General features: G+C 40.8%; 1 protein-coding gene across 1 annotated transcript in view; it reads right to left on the bottom strand.

The window, feature by feature from the left end:
* The window catches only part of CNTNAP1 (contactin associated protein 1), a 234,832-nt gene extending 228,369 nt beyond the window's left edge, over positions 1–6,463 (bottom strand). The window contains exon 1 of the mRNA XM_069242019.1: positions 6,412–6,463. Within this exon, the coding sequence (XP_069098120.1) occupies positions 6,412–6,463 (52 nt within the window). The remainder of the gene's footprint in view (positions 1–6,411) is intronic.
* Positions 6,464–20,475: the final 14,012 nt, after the last annotated feature.

Here is a 20,475-nt window from a genome sequence, read left to right as displayed (position 1 = left end):
CATTCTCAAATATAATGGTATTCAACATATCAACATCAGAAGATGTAGAGATGAGTGGGCCTGGAGGTAAATCAAAACTGTTCCCTGTACATTACAATGCATATCATCAATTAGCACTTAGCAAAATAAGCCATCTGACTGATAGTGTACAACATTAGGGGCCCTAAACACCAACTGCATTTTGTAGTAAGTTTATTAGTACAAAATGCTATTTATTCACAATCTTAGGAATCAATATCTCCTCCTCCAGCTCTTTTATCTTTTCCAAAGGTGAGATCCTGACACAAGTAAATTTACTACTCAGTAGTAAATGTGGGAGGGACCAGTAAGAGTGGCTGAAATATGGGTGTACTTACAATACAATAGGTGGGGTTTAGGTAGGAGTAAGGAGTAGCTAAAGGGCTTTAGGGAGGTAGAGGCAAAAGAGTGAGAGTAAGCCTACTGCTATTCACAAACTGCCCTTCTAAATGTACTACAGATAAAAAGATCCTACACCAGTAGTAAATGTATTCCATCTCAGATCTGGAATAGGTACAGCACCACACATGGCCATCTGAGGTGTGCAGCTGTGTATCTGTAGTGAAACAGAGAGCATCTCGTGGGTCGGAATTGCAGTTATCATATTCTTCACAAACCATTTCTTCACATTAAAGGACGCTCTTACAATACTTTGGTTACATAAATAAGTATTCTTTATTGGCAAAATGGGTCTAACAGTTTCAAAGAGAGGATTGAGTCTTTCCAACCCAAAAATTACATTACCTCTTACTCAGTATTATGCCCCTGTAGTTTAATCTCATTAATACATGTTGCACAATTATAATGTTAGTCACCTATTAAACTCTCTAACATGGCACAGAGGTGACAATAAATGATATTCAGGTAAATTTGCACGCCACACAATCTATATGACATAGTCAGCTGAAACGTGTGATGTTTAGTTTACAAGTCCACTACAAAAGGCCACCCCCTGCAAACATGGAGGACAAATTAATCACTCCAACGGGACAGCGCTACACTAAATCTCAGGATATTCCAAATTTCGAAACAATAATGCAAAAAAGAGAAAATCAGAGGAAAGTGTTTATCTATGTTATGAGTACCTGGTACAAAATCTCCATTACCATCAATATCAGAAGTTCCCCAACCACTCTGTAATTCAGAAAGGAGCTGCAAACCCACCTTGTCAGAGATCACCAAATCCCTACACAATAGAAATCAACACCCATGAATATTCTGCTTCATTGACTGTAAACAACCTAGTATCATATCTCAGGCTTCCTGCCCATGTTCAATATTCCACTGCTGTCTAGCAAGTTTCACTCTCTATAACTGTTTATCCACACATAATATATACAAACAAACATACTTAAGTCTAAAAGATTGGTCACCTTAGTGGCAGATGTAGCATCAGTTTCGTCAGCAGCCAAAAATTGGATGACCGACAGTTACCTTAATCTGCATCGTACGAATCGAAACTTCTGCTTATTCAGGCTCAGTCTCCATACTGGCACACCACTCACCGGCCAGCTTCTCTTTGAGTTACTGTCTTGACTTTTTAGAAAAATTTGTACCCTGCTACATTCCAACCTTTTGGATCAGATCCTTTTGGTAATCAAAGCTTGGCACTTTCAGCTGTGGATCCTGAAGTGGATATTGCTAGATATTTCCTCCTACCACCATATAACCCCAATGAACTTGTTTCTTACGGGCTTGATTTTGGAAACTAAATACATCTACCAAAACTAGTGTGTTTACAGAGTACAAAATAAAACAGGCTCAAAGATTATTAAGTAGACTGCAAAAGTATGACCACATTTATCCACGTCTGTGCGCACTACACTGGCTGCAGGGTTTTTCACTTACTATAGGCCTGGTGTACTATAGTGGTTCTCAAACCAAAGATGGGCAAATTGTACATCAACTGGTTAGCGTACTTGAATGCATTTTCCGACATGGCCTATGTACTATGTATAGTCCAGGGGGACAGCTTTCCCTTTGAAAACTACTTACTGTCCCAACTTGAGAGGTGGTAACATTTCAATGGCTTGGAAAAGCTACTGCGACTTTGATGGTATGGATAGGACTTTCAGGTAGGGACCACTGAACAAATGAACTGGGAGGGAGGTGATGGGCCACCAGATGATTAACTCTTGGGGGGTCAGAAAGGGGATAGCAGGCTACAGCATTATGAATTTTCTTGACTGACGTCCTGTTGCAACTTGTCATATTGAAACAAGTGCTTCTGTTGTTAATACTATGAAAGACCGATTTTCTGCAGGAAAAAAAGAAATAGAAATGTTTTAAAAAGACATGAGATAATGTAGCGGTCCTCAAAACGCATTTGCCTTTGATGGACAGCCTATCCAAACTAAAGCAAACCATGAAAGAGACATGTAAGCAAATGGCTGAAGGGGACAGACCCAACAGCCACACTCTCGCTGTACTTCTTATAGGACATTTTTTGACGAATTGATTACATGAGGTCTTCAATACCTAAATCAAAAAATTGTACCATCAGTACATTCGTCACGTGGCAGTCAAGAGCAATGGTTTAATTTGCAGTTTGTCCATTTGTGGCAAGCAGTGCTGGCTAAAAGCAGCTCTGCACACCACTGGGTGACAGTCCAGGCTTTGGCAGCTGCTGTTCACACACAGGGACCTCACCCAGGATTAGCTGTTGGATAAGCACTTGAATACGAACTGGAATTCAGAGCACATGGGCGGATGCAATTAGCTAATGCAGAGGAAATGGGCGTTTTAGAATGACTTAACACTGTAATAAAGGTCAAGTATGTACTATTACTGTTGTACTGCACCACTGCATCTAACATCACCGTCACCACCTGTGCTTGAAGAATTCACAGTGTCACACAGGACAAAGAATAACCAAAATCAGCACTCAACAAGCTATTTATTTAGAGGTTTATACTACGCAGTTACCCTGCGTTATAATTAATAAAACAGTTGAAACAGTGAATCAGGCCCTACGACACCAGTACTAAATAACACTATCCACCATGATGCTTTGACACCGGGTCCAAAAGGGGATTTCTAGAGGTGTTGTGTTGCGCCTCAGTGTGTAACACAGTCAGATGCTCAGTGCGTCTATAAAGTCACTCCAGGCACCTTTGTTTTTTCACATGGTTCAATAACGGTACAATTATTTAGCATTCCATCCTCCTTCCAGGTTGCTAAAATGAGTACCTTTGAGCCTGGTAATAATAAACAATATATCCTATTTGCCAGTAGCACAAAGAGAGCCCCATAGGGGTGAACAAGCTTCCTACAAATAGGCCTTTTATCTTGTTGATGATGTATCATGATGAGTGCATTAAGGCAGGGTTATGGGTGTGTATGTAGCTCACAACAACTAGAAAGTCTCAGTGTTTTTGAAGATTTGAACATGTTTGCTATTTTCAGACCCCCTGGCTATTGGGTCTCATACCCCTCGAGGGAGGGTGTTTCTACACTGTATCCCAAGGCCTCACGTGAATTATTCCCAAAACGAAGTATACAGAAGTCCACAGACACTCTTCAACATCAAAAGAGGACGTTGGAAATTACCAACTTTTGTGTGTTAATCCCCCTGATTTTTGCCTTCACCACTCTATTTTTGTTGAACTTGTATTTGTTGACATTAGGACTCTGCACTTTTTACTCTTGTTAAACAGTAATAATGTGCTGGTGCTTTCCCTTCCAAACATGGCAATATTGGCATACACCTAATTGTCACATTTAATTTACTTCTAATTCCTTAATACATGGTACAACATGTATGCATCACCTGTAAATTAAACAATACAAGAGGGCTGTAACCCTCAACCCTCAAGAAATCACAAAGAGAGGAAGCACTCAACAGTTCAGTTCAATTCTTAATTTTCTAGTCACACTTCTAAACAAACAACATTCCAAATGTCCTGGACTGTCATTCCCTGAGATGAAGAAATGCAGAGTAAAGAATGATCATGTTTTCTATAACTAGCAACATCTAAGTCTCCTTATTAGATGGCATATGATTGCTAACATTGCCTCAACATCATGTACAGTTGGAATTGTGTTTCTTTGGATAAGTCAATGGCAAATTAAGAACTGAACTGACTTAAATCTTGCTTGATTCCTCTGTTTGATTTCTTATTTGTGAATAAAGGGGTTGGAAGGCAGTTCGACCCTGTGGCTTGAGCACCAAATTGACTGAATTATTACACTGTACATTTGTGCGGTGGAGTGTAGCGATTTCTTCCAAGAATGTTGAGGTCTGGGCTGCAAAACACATTGAGGGTCATTCAGACCCTGGTGGGCGGCGGGAGCCGCCCGCCTGGCGGGAACCGCCAAATGGCCGCTCCGCGGTCAGAAGACCGCGGATGCCATTCTGGCTTTCCCACTGGGCCGGTGGGCGACTGCCAAAAGAGCGCACGCCGGCCCAGCGGGAAAGGCCCTGCAACAAGGAAACCGGCTCCGAATGGAGCCGGCGGAGTTGCAGGGGTGCGACGGGTGCAGTTGCACCCGTCGCGATTTTCACTGTCTGCTAAGCAGACAGTGAAAATCTTTATGGGGCCCTGTTAGGGGGCCCCTGCACTGCCCATGCCAGTGGCATGGGCAGTGCAGGGGCCCGCAGGGGCCCCACAACACCCGTTCCCGCCATCCTGTTTCTGGCAGTGAAAACCGCCAGAAACAGGCTGGCGGGAAGGGGGTCGGAATCCCCATGGCGGCGCTGCAAGCAGCGCCGCCATGGAGGATTCCCCCAGCCGGGGGAAATCCGGTGGAAAAACGCCAGACCCGGCTGGGCGAACGCAGCTTCACAGCCGCAGTCGGAATACCAAATGAAGCACCGCCAGCCTGTTGGCGGTGCTTCAGCCGGCCTCCACCCTGGCGGTCATAGACTGCCAGGGTCAGAATGAGGCCCATTGTGCCATCCAGTACAGTAGTCCTGTGAAACATGGCTCAGGCCTGCCACTGCAGCCGGTAATGGAGTTTTAAAACTGTCATGTTGATCTGGCAAACTGAACCTTTTGGCAGGTCTAAACCTGCCTTTTCAATTCTTACAAGTCACCTCTAAAGGCTCATAGGGCAAGGTGCATGGTATTTGAAAGGTAGGACACACGTACGTACCTGGCAGTGAAACAATCCAAAGTCACTTTTCACTGCAGCAAGGTCAGCTCTCCCATACACTCGCACTGTGTGACCTTATTGCATTTATTAAGTGATAACTTTAGTTTGGGAACAGCTACAGAAATACTTCTCGCACTCATTTGAAATGTAATTTAAAATCCTCTTTAATGATATAGTTGGATTTTACATTACTATTTTGAGAATGCCACTTTTAAAGAGTGGGCATTGTTCTGCCTAAATCCAATGGGTTTTTCTGCCAGTGCCCAGGACCACATGACTGTCAATGACTCTCATGTGGTGTGATGTGTATTCTTTCCAGACAGGGAACAAACAGGCATTAGGTGCGGGGAACAGTGTCCCTCTCCTGAGCAGGATTGTCTGGGGGTTGTACCCATCCCTTTCTGAGCTTCAAAGGGTAGCCTGAGTGCTGTACACAGAACCTTTCTGACTTCTGAAGGTGCCTGCCCTGTCTCTGGCAAATGTAGACCACAGCTGGGTTTGCCTGCCATGTTTCCCTAGATAGACTAGAGCCAAACCCAAGGAGAAGGGTTAGATAAAGGGGTGTCCCCCCACACAAAAGTGGCACCCTCAGAGCCTCTCATCAAAACACACCTGGACCTGTGTAGACTAAGAAAAAGGATTGTTCAGCTGTCCAAAGCCTTAGGGAGAACTGCTTAACTTGAACCTGAGAGCTTGAGCTAAAGGGATACAACAAGCTTCTAGAAGCCTTTCCCTGCAACTGCCCAGATGAACAGTACCAACTAGACCTACCTGAACCCTGCTGCTAAAAACTCCTGGAGTGAGTCCTAACCCCCAAGAGGTGCCCTTCAGGGTCCTGGATCAATGGCTAGTGTTAGAGTGTACTCCTCCAACCTCAGACCAGCAAGAACTGGACTCCAGGTGAAAACCCAGAGGCTCTGATCGCTCTGTGTAGAGAGAAACCACCCCGGTCTCTTCAAGAATGCAAGCAAACTTCACCAAGGCCAACGTGGGACCCTCGTCTGACTGCCAATGAGACCTTCCCAGATAGAGACCCCAAACTTCACCGCCCGAAGCTCCTCATGTCGACAACAACTGCCTCGAGTTTCTCGCCAACACAAAATTCCAATCGTCAACCAGATCTTCCCACTGACGGCAACCGCACTGCCAATGACAGGTTCCGACTGATGCCTGGGGCTTAAGAAACTTGTCATTGAAGAACCCCTCACTGGATCCAGTCTGCAGCTCGACCACCGACAACCTCATTAAACAAGTGCTTCTTGAATGAAACTGGACTAAATTAAATGGTAAACATCCCACCGGTATGAACCTGGTCCATGTATCCAACCCGCACTACATCACGGTTGGCCATAACGTATGACTTTGATCCAGTCCAGTGTGACCAGGTCAAAGCGATTGATTATTTGTACACTTTTGGCGCGATTTCTACTGACAACTTTCAAAACTCATATCTCTGGTTCTACTCATTGGGTTTTTGCTGTTTTTGTGTCATTATATTTATTACAATTTTCTCTATTTTGCTAAGTTGCTCTGGGATTTTCCTTGTGTTGCCTTTTCACTCTGTTAGTGTTTGAGTGCTGCATAAATACTTTACACAATACAAACAAATTATAACTCCGATTCTACTGATTATTTTGTTTTCATTTTGGTGTCAAATAATTTTTTCAATTCTACTCTACTTTTCTAAATTGGTGTGGGATTTTTCTTGTGTTGTGTTTTTATTACTGTTTGTGTGGTGTATAAATACCTTACACATTGCCTCTAAGTTAAACCTGACTGCTTTGGTGCCAAGCTAACAGAGTGCTAAGCAAAAGTTAATTTAGTAACTTTTGTGGGTCACACTGACAAGTGCCTGAGTGGGGCTTCCACTCCCCTCAATCTAACACAATTTCTTACAATGGCTTACAGAGGTAACCATGGCAGCATGCTGGTACTGCACACTAGATGCAATTTGTAGCATGACATGCTCTAGTGATGAAACACTGGCATACTAGGGCAATACTTGACACATGGGACACCAATGACGATACACTGGCGCTCGCATACTTGAGGCAATGCTTAGCATGGCAAGCACCTGTGATGATGAAACACTGATACTGCCTTATTATCGATATGGCAAAACTCTTGCACTGACATTTCGAAGTAAATGTTTGCCATTGGGACACCCATGTACAAGTGCTGGGACATTGGGGGTACTTCTTGGATTATTGTGCACATGGGAGGAGGGCAACAATGATAAAATGCTGGCCCTGACCCTAGAGATAATTTTTGACATGAGGGCCCCCCATGGTTTATGAGAGGCCATAATGGAAAAGTTCTGGCACTGGCATTCTGAAGCCATTGTTTTTCCTAAAGCAGAGCATATTACGGACACTGATGGCAATATGCTGACCCTGGCATATGGGGCACCCACAGCACTTTTTTTTTAAATGGGGAAAACACCTGGAGTGGGTCAGGTTACATTGGCTCGGCACAACATGAAAGGACTTGCAGCTTGTACCATCCATTGCCCCAGCCAAAGTCGTCAGCGTCAGTACCAACACAACTACTAACTATCACACTCAGGAGTAACAATTGAGACTATTTCAGGCCCCCAAAGCTACAGGTATGGCTTGAACGGAAGGTATTTGTTATTTTTAATGTACATTAAATCAATAAACAGCTGTGACTGTGTTTATACCTAAATAAGACAACAGTACCACCATGTGGCAGTCTGTCAAAAGAGCTGCTGTTGACAATTAAGTCCTGATGCTGAGCACCAGAAACCACCGGCTCAAATTAAACACTGTGTATAGATGCTTGACTCACAACAGCTGATGAATTTCAGTGTTTCTTGAAGGTACTACCTTATATGTCTGGAGCGCCTGATAGCAGAAAAAATGTATCTATCTTTAGTTTAATGTAGAAGATTATAAAGTTGCCTTCACTGACTCTGGACTATCCTAGCAATGGATCTGGAACATCTTAACAATGAAATGCTTGCTAGGCAAAGCAACCATTCAGATTTGATGACCTAAGGGAAAGGGGCCCTTTACTACGTTAGATGTCAAAGAAACTACCGGATTTTGCATGCCCTCCGAAGCTGAGAGTCCTGGGACTGCTTAAATGAGAGAATGTGTGACTAGATGGAAAGTAGAAGGCTATTTGAAATCAGACGTGACTTCACCAGAAGGATGACAGATTGATACATTTGGATCTGTACTATGTAACAAAGACTTTGCTCTTCAGACTCTGTGGAGCATTTCTCTCGGGATGGATCCTTCATGTGATAAGCAAATATATCAACCAGAACAAATTTGAGTGGAGGATGAGGAATGTCAGTGATTTTTGTCTACTGGTGATGGGTATTGGGTTCTCTCTGTGCTGGTATATTTGCATGTTTACCACAGCGACCCTTCCGAAGGTGGTGAGAGGCGTTTGCATGTTTCTTGATGTGTTTAGTATCTCTGCACTAACATTTTGGATACACCACCTTCTCTTCGGTTGTCTCAGTCTAGAGCACTGATCTCTATGGCCAAACATGGAAGCTATGCTCATTGTAAATGTGGTAATGACCCAAAAAAAAATTATCTTCTAGAAATATCCCTGTTTGTCGTTCTGGGTGGATAGAAAAGTTTCTTAATGAGTGGCCCTGAAAAAGGTGGTTGAAAGCATGTGAACCCACTGAAACGTGCGTTGACAATTTCAATGAACAAACCCATCTTGGGACACCACAAGTTAAGGCAGAAGAACAGTTTCTGTTGTGCCTGTGCACAGGCATTGTTGGTCTGGGGTTATGAAGGATGAGTGTGGATAGAACATCTGAGTATGTGTGTATGAGTGTGAGACAGTAAGTAATAATGAGTGGGGGTATGACATTTTAGAGATTTTTGTGGTATTGCATATTTTTTCATTATGTGTTTGTTGTATTGTAATTTTAGTTGTAAAGCGCATACTACCCCTGATGGGGTGTTGAAGCGCTTTTCAGTGAGTAGCATGCTACTCCGGAACTCCGGAACTCCGGAACTCCGGAACTCAAAGGATTAGTGGTGGATTAGTATGGGGAAATATGAGTTAATTTGAACGGTGGACATGTGAGCATGTTAGTTGGACTGAATCGAATAATGGAGGGATAGAAGAGGGAAGAATCTAGTAAGTGTTAGTTGGGAGATCATAGTAACAAGATGAGGATTGGGATGAATAAAGAAGAGACGGAGGAGGGAGGAGTCGGTAAAAAGGATTGGGGGGATCATAGTAGTAAAATGAGGTTTGGAATTAGTCAAAGGAGGGACACATGAGGGAAATATTTAATAGGGATCTTTTGGAGATCATATGCCTAAACAGAGGTTTGGGGTAAGCCGGCGGGATAGAGGAGGAAAGGTCTAGAAAGGGTTATTTTGGAGATCAAAGTAAAACAATGAGGTTTGGGATGAGTCAGCAAGAGGAGGTAGAGGATTTATTGAGAGAGGTCTACTCTAGGGTGAAACAGAGTAGTGAATTGGAGAGAGTCAATTTTATTTTCTTATCTTTTATAGTAGGAGTAAAGTAATACACAAATAGAAACATGATTACAAAGAAAGGGAATATATGTATCAGGACAACACTCTATTGATATTCAAGTTGTATTGTATAAATTCAGACCAGACTTTCAAATGTTGGAGTATTTGAAGGTAATTTATTTGTGTATTTTTATAACTCCATTTGTTTTTAATTTGATCTTTTCCTCAATATTTCAATAGTGAAGTGCTTGTAGATAAATAGTTATGATAATGTTTACCTATTGCGATAGATAAGTAAAACAGAGACCCATAAGCATCTAATCAGACAACTTATATAAAAAAAACTCTGCAATGACCCATGAACGTGTTAAGCATAGTATAATATATATATATATATATATATATATATTTATATATATATATATATATATATATATATATATATATATATATATATATATATATATATTTCTGTAGATAATATATACATTTGTTAAGCATGCCTGAAGGGAGTCTACATATTTTAAAAAATATAGTTATTATACATATTTGTACAAAGAAATACACATATCTAAATATATACATAAAATTAGATTATAAATGTTTACATACACAGGTATAGGGTGTACATTACTGTTTGAGTATGGTGGTTATGTAGGAAACAGCCAACTCTTGAGTAGTCTTCTGAAGATAAGATAGTTATCCAAGGATCTTATACTTGGGGGTAATGCATTCCATAGTTTTGCAGCTTCAACAGAGAAAGATGCACCACCTATTGTCTTTTTATTGTATAGTGGGGTATTGAGGCAAGGTGGCAATCTTGAGTGGAGGTTCCTTTGTTGAAGGCATTTAGTGATTTTATTCCTGATGAAGAATGGTCTCATTTCATGTATTGCTTTGGGGGTTGTTAGACCTGGCATCCTTGGTGTGGTCTCTCCTGTATTTTTTGCCTCTGCTTCCTATGCTTTGACTGTGTGCTGGACTTTGTTTTTACTGTTTTTGGTACTCTGGTCACTTTACCACTGCTGACCAGTGCTAAAGTACAAGTGCTCCCCATGTAAATTGTATGTGTAATTGGCTTTTCCATGATTGGCATATTTGATTTACTAGTAAGTCCCTAGTAAAGTGCACAAGAGTGCCTAGGGCCTGTAAATCAAGTGCTACTAGCGGACCTGCAGCACTGGTTGTGCCACCTGCATGAGTAGCCCTGTAAACATGGATCAGACCTGGAACGGACTCTCTCTGTGTGCAGTTTTAAACTGCCAAATTGAACTGGCAAGTGTACCCACTTGCCAGGCCCGAACCTTCCCTTTTTATACATGTAAGACACCCCTAAGGAAGTCCCGAGGTAGCCCCATGTTCAGGGTGCAGTGTATGTTAAAGGTGGGACATGTACTGATGTGTTTTAAATGTCCTAAAAGTGAAATACTGCCAATTCGTTTTTCACTGTTGCAAGGCCTATCTCTCTCATAGGTTAACATGGGGGCTGCCTTCAAACATCCTTAAATTGCAGTTTCCCTCTGAGAGCAGATAGAGATATGGAGTTTCGGGTCTCTGAACTCACAATTTAAAAATACGTCTTTTGGTGAAGTTGGTTTTTAGATTGTTAGTTTGAAAATGCCATGTGGCTTTATTTTTGACGCAAACCAGGTACTTTGTGTAAAATCAAAATTTCTATTGTTTACTATGGAGTAAGACTCTTTTTACTTTGAAAATTCGTAACTTGACTTGTGTATGTTGGATTTTTGTTGTTTTGGTCTTGGTGGATTTAGGTAAATATTACCTATTTTCGTAAACTGGTGTGGTGTCCATTTTGTAGTGTTTTAACTGTTTTACTGTGTATGTTGGTACAAATACTTTACACATTGCCTTTGAGATAAGCCTGACTACTTGTGCCAAGCTACCAAGGGGGTGAGCAGGGATTGTCTTAGGAGTGTAACTCCCGTACCCTGACTAGAGTGAGGGTCCCTGCTTGGACAGAGTGCCAACTGACTGCCAACCAAAGACCTCATTTGAAACAGGGGTGATACAAAGCAGCTTGAAGGTGGATCTTCTGGCAACCGGTAACCAATATAGGGCTCTCAAGGCAGGGGAGATGTGAGCTTGCGGCTTTACACTTAGAGGTAGTCTGGCAGCAGAGCTCTGAATCCATTTTAGTATTTTCATAGTTGATAGAAATGATCCATGGTAGAGGCCATTGGCGCAATCAGATTCACACAGTACAAGAGAGATAGTAGCCTGGACCTTGTGTGGAAATCCCAAGTGGGGAAAAATGCATTACAGAGTTTTCATGGTGATGAAGCTTGATCTTGTTACCTTGTCCACTTGGGCATTCATTGTTAACTTGGAGTCCATGCTAATTCCAAGCTTTCTAACTTCCTTAGATACTTTAGGTGGTGGTCCCAGATCGTCAGACCGGACACATAGTGGGTCATAATTTTTCCAATCTTTACATGTGAGTATTTCCATTTTGGAAGCACCCAGTTTGAGATGGCTCCATATCAACCACTAATCTATAGCTCTGAGGCAACTGAAGATTTCTGAGTTCCCAACTACTTTGGGACTTTCCAGTTTAAGGAGTATGGCCCTCATTATGACCCTGGCGGACGGCGTTATTTTGGAGAAAGGTATTGCCAACAGGCTGGCGGTACCTTTGCCCAAAATATGACAGAGCCAAACCACCAATGTACCACTCCGTCCGGCAGGGTGATAATAGCTGCCGGCTGGAGACTTCAGTCTCCAGCCAGGCGGCCATCACAATTCCACCCTCGGGATTATGACCCCCACCTACCGCCATGGTTTTCGTGGCAATATTACCACCACAAAAACCATGGCAGTAGGCACTATCAGTGCCATGCCTTCTGGTGGAATTCCGGCTATGGTCATATTATGGTGGACGGTAGGTAGCGACGGCAACAGTCTTTTGGAGGCCGTTGCGGTGGCAGTAGGCGAATTTACCACCAATGTTATAATGAGGGCCTATGTGTGTGTCATCTGCATAGTTGCAGTATGTGAGCTGAAATTCATTGATCGTTGCAGGTATTGACTTCATGTAGATGTTGAAAACCATTGGTGAGATGCTTTTGTGATGTGAGTTTTGGATAAGAAAGGGGGAGTACGGATGACATTTGTTCTGTTTTGAAGGTAGGATGTATCCAGTCGAGAGCAGTATCCTCTATGCTGCTTCATAGAGTCCTTATATTAAGGTGTGATGGTCAACTGTGTCAAAAGCAGCTGAGAGGTCCAAGAGATGTAGTGCAGCAACTCCATTGCAGTCTACTGTGTTTTTAAGGTCATCCCAGATGGCGATGAGGACAGATTCTGTGCCTCTTCCTAGGTGGAATCCAGTTTGGTAATCTGAAAGTACAGAGTCATCTCCAATGAACTGTGACATTTGCGCGAATGCTGCTGTTTTTATCTGTTTGCCCAGGAAAGATCTATTTGTGATTGGTCTGTAGATGTTGGGGTCATGAGGGTCCAGGTTTTTTTTTCTATGGGCGTATGTAGGCCTTTTTTAGGTCTTCTGGAGAGATACTTCTAGTTAAAGAATTATTGATGATTCTTGTTACTAGTGTGGCAGCAGAGGTAAATAAAAAAATGTTCTTGTAAATGTGTGGTGGACAAGGATAAGAAGGACAGCTGGAAGGCCTGCTTGCTTTGACTAGTTGCATAAATTCACTATTTTGTTTGAAGGAAAACAGAAGCTGGGTTGGCTTACACTATGAGTGGATTTTTGGAAATGGGGTCCAACATGTCTGCTTGGTTGTGTAATGATTTGCCAGTTTGTCTGTGAATTCTTGAATAATGGGCTGAGTTCATTCCGTGCTTTTAGGTTCATGAAATTCTGTGACAATTTTGTAAAATTCTTTATTTGCACATTTAGCATTTAGCATTTTGAATTCTGTCTGAATAGTACCTTTTTTATTGTTGATTTGCGTATTCTGCTAAGTGTGTGTAGGGGAAATTTGCCTTGATTGTGGTCTGTCTTGAGCTAGGTTTGTTGCAGCCTTCTGATTTTATCTTTTTAGTACTATATTTCTCCAAGGTGCTTGTTTTCTTTTGTCCTGTTTTGTTGTCCGTAGTGGTTTTAGGATATCGAAAGCTTCATGTAGGCACTCAAAGTTTTTTAACAGAATTTATTATGTCTAGATATGTGTTGGCTGTTAGTTGTGTTTCTAAGTATTCAAAATTGAGTTTATCCCACGGTCGATAGGTGGATGCATGTAAGGTAGCCTTGGGTGTGTTGATTTGTGGTGTTTTATGTTGGAAAGCTACAAAATGGTGGTCTGACCATGTGATTGAAGTAATCCTTTGAAAGGTACTTAGCTCTGCATTTGCAAAAATGACATCTAGGATGTGTCCAGTGATGTCTGTGGGTTTGTGTATGATCTGATGTAGATTCAGTATGACAATGCCAATGATGATAGTTTTTGGACGGGGCATATTGGATATATGGTCTAAGGTATTCATTTTAAGCATACTGTGTATGTAAAAATATTTTTGGATAACATTAAAAAAATAAATGAAAATTTAATGAATATGAGAAGTTTTGTGAAAATTATCAGAAAATAAACTATATGTCAAAAGAAACGGATATGTAAGATTATTTTACTTTTCTGCCCACTTGGGATTCAATTTCACTGAAAGATATGCATAGGTTAAGCAGGATTTTTGCATTTCTGTTGTTCTCCCCTGATCCCAAACCTCAAATCAAACTTTTTTTTAAGAGGTCTGATATTACTCTGCAAACCCTAGCTGTCGTGATCTGGGGCTGCACTTAGCTCTTCACACTCACCAATTCCACATGCATTCTATTTCAGCCTTGAAGCATTCTATCATTATTTTGAGTTTAGCTGCATCATGCCATTGTTTAAGGGAGTGCTAACAAACCCACAGACCTGCCACTCTGCAAGAACCTCATCTTGGGTTGGTGTTATTCCATATGAAATGGAGTATATGCCTCTGTGGATGAACAATTACATTTGTCTCAACTCCCACCTGTAGGGCCTGAAAGAGATAGAACCTATTGGATTATGGTCCATCCCGGGTACATATTGGCGTAATTCACTCCCCTATGTATTTTGTGAAAGAAGAGGACCATTTAAACTAAAATAGGTTTCAAAGTAGTCCCACTCAGTCCAGCTTTAAAGTTAAGTATCTCAGACTTCCTCACTGTTACCTTACAGGCGGCTACCATCTAGAAAATGTATTAAGTGTTGTATCAAACCAAGAAGTTAGGTCTCTGCTTCCCCTAAAGTTAGAGTTATGTCATGTGTGAAAGGAGCCAATTTGTGCACATAAGGACTAAAAATTACTTCTCACACCTCTTCTAATTGTTGCAAATGTAATGGTTGTACACTCAGGGCAAAAAGTAGTGTGGACAAAGGGAATGCCTAATATGTGCCCCTCTGTAGCCCAAATGGGCATGATCCATATTTGTTTATAGAAATTATCGCTGTAGAGCAATGTTAATTCACCATTAACTTTTCACACCTAATGTGTACCAAATTCAACCTCTTGAAGAGCCTTCTCCAAAAAAGACCAGTCCTCCCAGTAAAATGCTTTTCAGCATTTAAAGGGACTAAAATGACTGGCACCTGTGGACTATTTGTCTGATATTATTGTGTGTTTGCCTCTCCTTTACAAATCCAGTTTGATCTGGGTTTACCAAGCCTAGTACAGAATCATCTATATGAGTTGCAAAATGTTCATAAATAACTTTGTGTCTATATTGGGGAGGATGCTAGGCCTGTAAGATGTGCAAAGCTGGATGTTCTTACCAAGCTTAGAGATGACCTCCTCTCAAATAGGTGCCTCGAAGCTATCCATTGACAGCTTTGGCAGACTGGCCCTAAAAATATAATTTTCTAATTGCTTTGAGGATGGTTACCTGCAGCAAACCGAAAAATGTAAAAACTTCTAAAGTCATCCAGTTTTTCATCTTCACCTAACAAAGTCACGCTGGTAATACAGCGTAACCTTTATATGCTCATTTTCTCGTTCTCTTCTCATATATGTCATTTTCATCAGAACCTTCAGAAAGGAAGCCTACAAATAGTATTTTTCCTCTTAATGTAGTTCTGGCTCTAATTTCTCCTTCTCAAAGGCTGTAGGTCTACACAGTCACCTCAACTCTGTCTGTAAGGGCTTAGGACTTTTTGTCAGTCTCCATGTGAAAGCCAAAAGGGTTTTGTTTGCAATCGTTCTGATGATTACGAGCATCAAACACATCACAGGATATTTTAGGTGAAGCCCATGCCTTGGCACCAACAAATACAACATCTTCTTAAGATATATACTTTTTGACTTAGCATCATTCTTGTGATTGCACATATCAGATATAACACTTATCCCTAAGACTGACTGTAATGAGGCCCATGTCCTTTCTGTCACTAATCATATGCCCATGATACATGAGGTGCATTTATCATATATATGGGCTGTCATGTTTTATTACGACATTGGAATGTTGAGAGCTCCATTGAAGACAATGGATTGCTCGGGGCTTCTAATGGCTGGTAGAAGCCCGGAGCATCAACATTCAAATGTTTGCCTGTTGCTCTGAGCAAAGGCCTCAAGGAATCCAAGGGATTTTAATCCCCTCGCACTCCATGAGGCTTTTGTTTTGGTAATTAGAACATTCTGCCCTCTAGGGGTGGAACATTCTATTAGTCGAATAGACTGCTGTAGCGGGCTATATCGGCCATTAAAGGCCTGCTCCATTGTTCAACTCTAGAGCGGGCCTTTAATGGCCGGTATAGCCTGCTAGGGCAGGCTATAAGGCTATATTACGGTCGGTAAGTCTCTGATTCATAAAATAAGAGCCTTTTCAATCACAAAATGGTATTTTTACATTTGCCAAATAGCGATTCTGTAAGATGTTACCGAATCGACAATTGGCTTTGGGAATAAGTAATGATTTGATATTTGGAAGGTGCGTGTTAAGGGCGTCCCTTCCAGATACCGGATCTTTAAGGTATGTATTAATGTTTTTGGGACCAAAATCTGGTCGCAAAATGTTAATATTTTACCCCTTCCTCAAATAAGGTGGTAAGACATTTGCAATAGGAAGAGGTCCCCATGTGAATGTTCACAAAAATGCTTTTTATGATCAGACAGTGGTTCAGAAGTCCACTGCCTAGTCATAAAAAAGCTTTGTGTCATTTGTAATCTTTTATTAAACGCATACCGTTTACCTTTCAGGAAAATGTGATGCATTAAAAAAAATAAAAAAGGAGGGCTTTAATTAAAAGCAATCACAGACATAAGTGGTCTGCTGACCCCAGCAAGCCACCATGCCTGTGAATGTAGCCAACCGTAGTGGGAGACAATGCACAGCCTACCTAATGCATATTAAAGAAGAAGGTCGAATTGCGACCCACTGTAATTCTGTATTTTGAGAACCGACCTAATAGTACATAAGTCAGTTTGTAAAATACAATTGCATTCAGTAAAAGGTTGGTGTGCTTTTACCAAATATATTCTTGCACATTCCGGTTAAGGAATCACAAACGGTGAATTGTTAAATGTTGCAACTTATGATTCCTTAAAAGGAAACTTTGTACATGAGAGATGTAGTGTTTACTTTGAGTAATTTATAGATTGCAAACATGCTAATATTCACAATCATAAAAAACCTTTAAAACATGAATATATTTTTAAACCAATTTAGTTGCCCTTGATGGCATGGGGCTGCTACGTTATCAGATAGACGATGTACTATCATGAGAGGACCTAAAAATGTTCCTTCACTCACTATCTCATAGGCCTTAGTAGATAATGGTTGACAATATCAATTTCCCACTCATAACTATCTACTATAACAGAGCAGAGCGATAGTGTGGATTCACACTCGCATAGACCACAGCAGAAGAGGAATGTGTGCAATATCCTTCTCCAAAGTATGGTTTAACCAACCTAAACACCACCACAGGTGTAGACACTTCTCATGCCACTGTGAAAATGTTGCTGAACACTGCTCGGGCGGCTCTCTCAATGATGACACTGCACCTATAACAACATGACTTCAATATCTAAATATTATTTGGGCAGGTTGCCACACTTTAACACTTAACCACAAACATTTCCCTTGACATTTTCTGTTAGTCATAACTGTAACTTGCACAGGGCATGAAATGTACCAATATCCAGGAAGCCTGGCTGCCTCTTCTGATGTTGTTGGCTCAAAAGCGCTCTCATATGTTGATTTGTCATTACCACAAGCACTAACAGACTCAGGTACTCTCAGTTCTGCAGCCCTGTCCACAGCCACAGGAGCATTGAATCCATCATTCTTGTCTCTCCCAATTAAAGCATTCACTTGTTTCATAGGCTCAATCATCATGCATGATACACAGGTGCCAAGATAATGTCTTATCTATATAGTAGAAGCTGTTCTTTACAATGACTGGCCAGCAAGCTCCAGAATTCAAGTCCTCTGTCTTCTTTACAATCAGTCAAAACAGCGCTAAATCATTCAGAGATTTATGAGACATTATTTTAATCTAAATCTAATTTCTATTGTGTTTAATATTTCTGATAAATATGTATTGCTCACAAACAATGGTAAACAAAGAAATCAATTAAAATTAAAATAAACACTTTAAGGAAAGGGTGGTTCTTAAAAGGGCTATTGTATTTAGAGATATGTTTGTGATGGTACTCAGCAGTATGTCTGCGAGCACTTTGGACTGTATGCACAAAAACAGCATTGCCAATGTCAGCAAGATAGGTGCAATCTCTGTGAAAGAGACCTGGATTGTCAAATCTTCTGCAATATATTTACACCAATCCTACAGGAGCTAAGGAAAATTTGACAATAAAAAGTAAATAATTTAGTAGATAGATAGATAGATAGATAGATAGATAGATAGATAGATAGATAGATAGATAGATAGATATCCTACTAGCAGTGTCTGGTAGTTATGACCTAGTTTCCAAAAAAAAACACGTTTTTTTTGCTAACAACTTTGTCGCCATGTGACGAATTTTTAGAAAACTGTGAACACTAGTTTACCTCTCACCTCAGCTTCTGTCTGGAAAGTTTCAGGGTGAATTATCAAGCGGGCCGCTAAAAAGGGGGGTCCCAAAACATGTGATTTCCCATAGGGGTTTTAGACACAACTAAAGCCCGTACAGCTAGACGGAATGACAGCAAATTTGACAAGAACCTAGATCTTGGTCCAGATATATCTAATTTTGTGTAAATCTGTTAATTAGTTTTAGCGTTATTAAAGAAAAAAAAAATATGTGTATCTAGAGGCATAGATCCACCGCAGGTTTAGCTTGATTGTGGGGGTGTGAGTTATAGGTACCATAGGTCACAAATTATAGTTTCTTGAGATAAGTATAACTTTAACTGCTGAATTTCTACGGTCTTGTGTGTGTAAAATATGAATGTCCCTTAAACCTTTGTTTTTTTTTGTGAATTTTATTTACATATATATATATATATATATATATATATATATATATATATATATATATCACCAAAAGTCCTCTTTGTCTTGCTATGCTCTATGGGGGTGTTGCATGGTGCTAGGAGCAGTACCCGACCAGATCCAACTAAAGTTGCCCAAGCTCTCAATAAAACGTGTACATGCGTACTCAGAAAAATGTTCATTTATTGGAGAGAAAAACACCAGCTAATGCAACAAGTTCGGCCTGCCGGCCTTCTTCACCCATACATGTTCCCGTGAAAAGCACACTTTCATCAGGGAGTACATAACAATAGAAAGCAGACTGCAAGCTTGATATATCATGGTTGCCCTATTAAGAGTTCTGCACCACTGGATAAACATTACCAGGGCAAGACGTACTAATTAAACAGCAAGTTCAACATAAACATATTAGAAGTATACTGTTGGTTGAGTACACAATATTCATCAGCCATCACAGTTATCCAAATACAGCAGCTGCAGCCATCCTCATGAAAAGAAATACAATATATAATTGATAAGTAGGCTCACCATGAAATACGAATATTTTGGGTTACAACAAATACAGCCCAAGTGGGTAAACACAGTTAGAAGCCATCCCTTTCCATCAAAAAAGTGTGGTCAGAAAAATAAGTGAACAAATATCAAACCCTCAAGTGTCTATCATGAATCCATAAATAGAAGAGTAGGATAGGGTGCCCCAGCCAGGGCATTCTCTCCTCACCCCAGCAATGCTAGGTGTAGAAAGTCCCTTCCTCTCCTCCCTTAAAACTAAAAAGAGAGAAAAGCAATAAAAACTTTAAAACCACAACTACTCACATTTAAAAGCATATATCACTAGATCCAAAAGGGCAACCGGTAAAACAATTACCTTTTTAAAATGATCATAATACGTTGTCATAAGTGCTTCCACCTACATGAACAAGCAGTCCTTTATCGGAGTTCACACCATGGGGGAGTTTGTATTCAAATCTATTAATAACAATATTCTCTTTTCAGTAATTTGAGACATCTATCACCTCCGTGTGGGTCTATGTCAACTTTCTCAAGCCAAAGAATCTCAGCAGAATGTGGTCACTAAAGTGAAATTGTTCAAAATGCCTCACCACTGAGTATTGTTTATCACGGTTGGCAATAGGAGGCATATGCTCCAACATTCTTTGTTGCACTTAATGGATCATGCTTCCCACATACTTTAATCTGCATGGACATCACAAAACATGGATTACATAGTCAGTGCACATGTAACAAACTGGGATATTTTTATTTGTGCTGTACTGAAAGCTGCATTATAGTTTTTACGACTTAAAGAACTGGCATTTGCCTTCTGTTTGCCACACATATGAAAACCAATAAGGTTCTCAGTTTGTTTGTCAATCTCCTTGGTTGTAATGGCGATATCACTACATATCAAGGTGTCGCCAAGTAATCTACTCCTATGATAAGCA

The sequence above is a fragment of the Pleurodeles waltl genome, chromosome 6 (assembly GCF_031143425.1).
Source record: "Pleurodeles waltl isolate 20211129_DDA chromosome 6, aPleWal1.hap1.20221129, whole genome shotgun sequence".
NCBI lineage: Eukaryota > Metazoa > Chordata > Amphibia > Caudata > Salamandridae > Pleurodeles > Pleurodeles waltl.
This window is presented reverse-complemented; position numbering and strand designations above follow the sequence as displayed.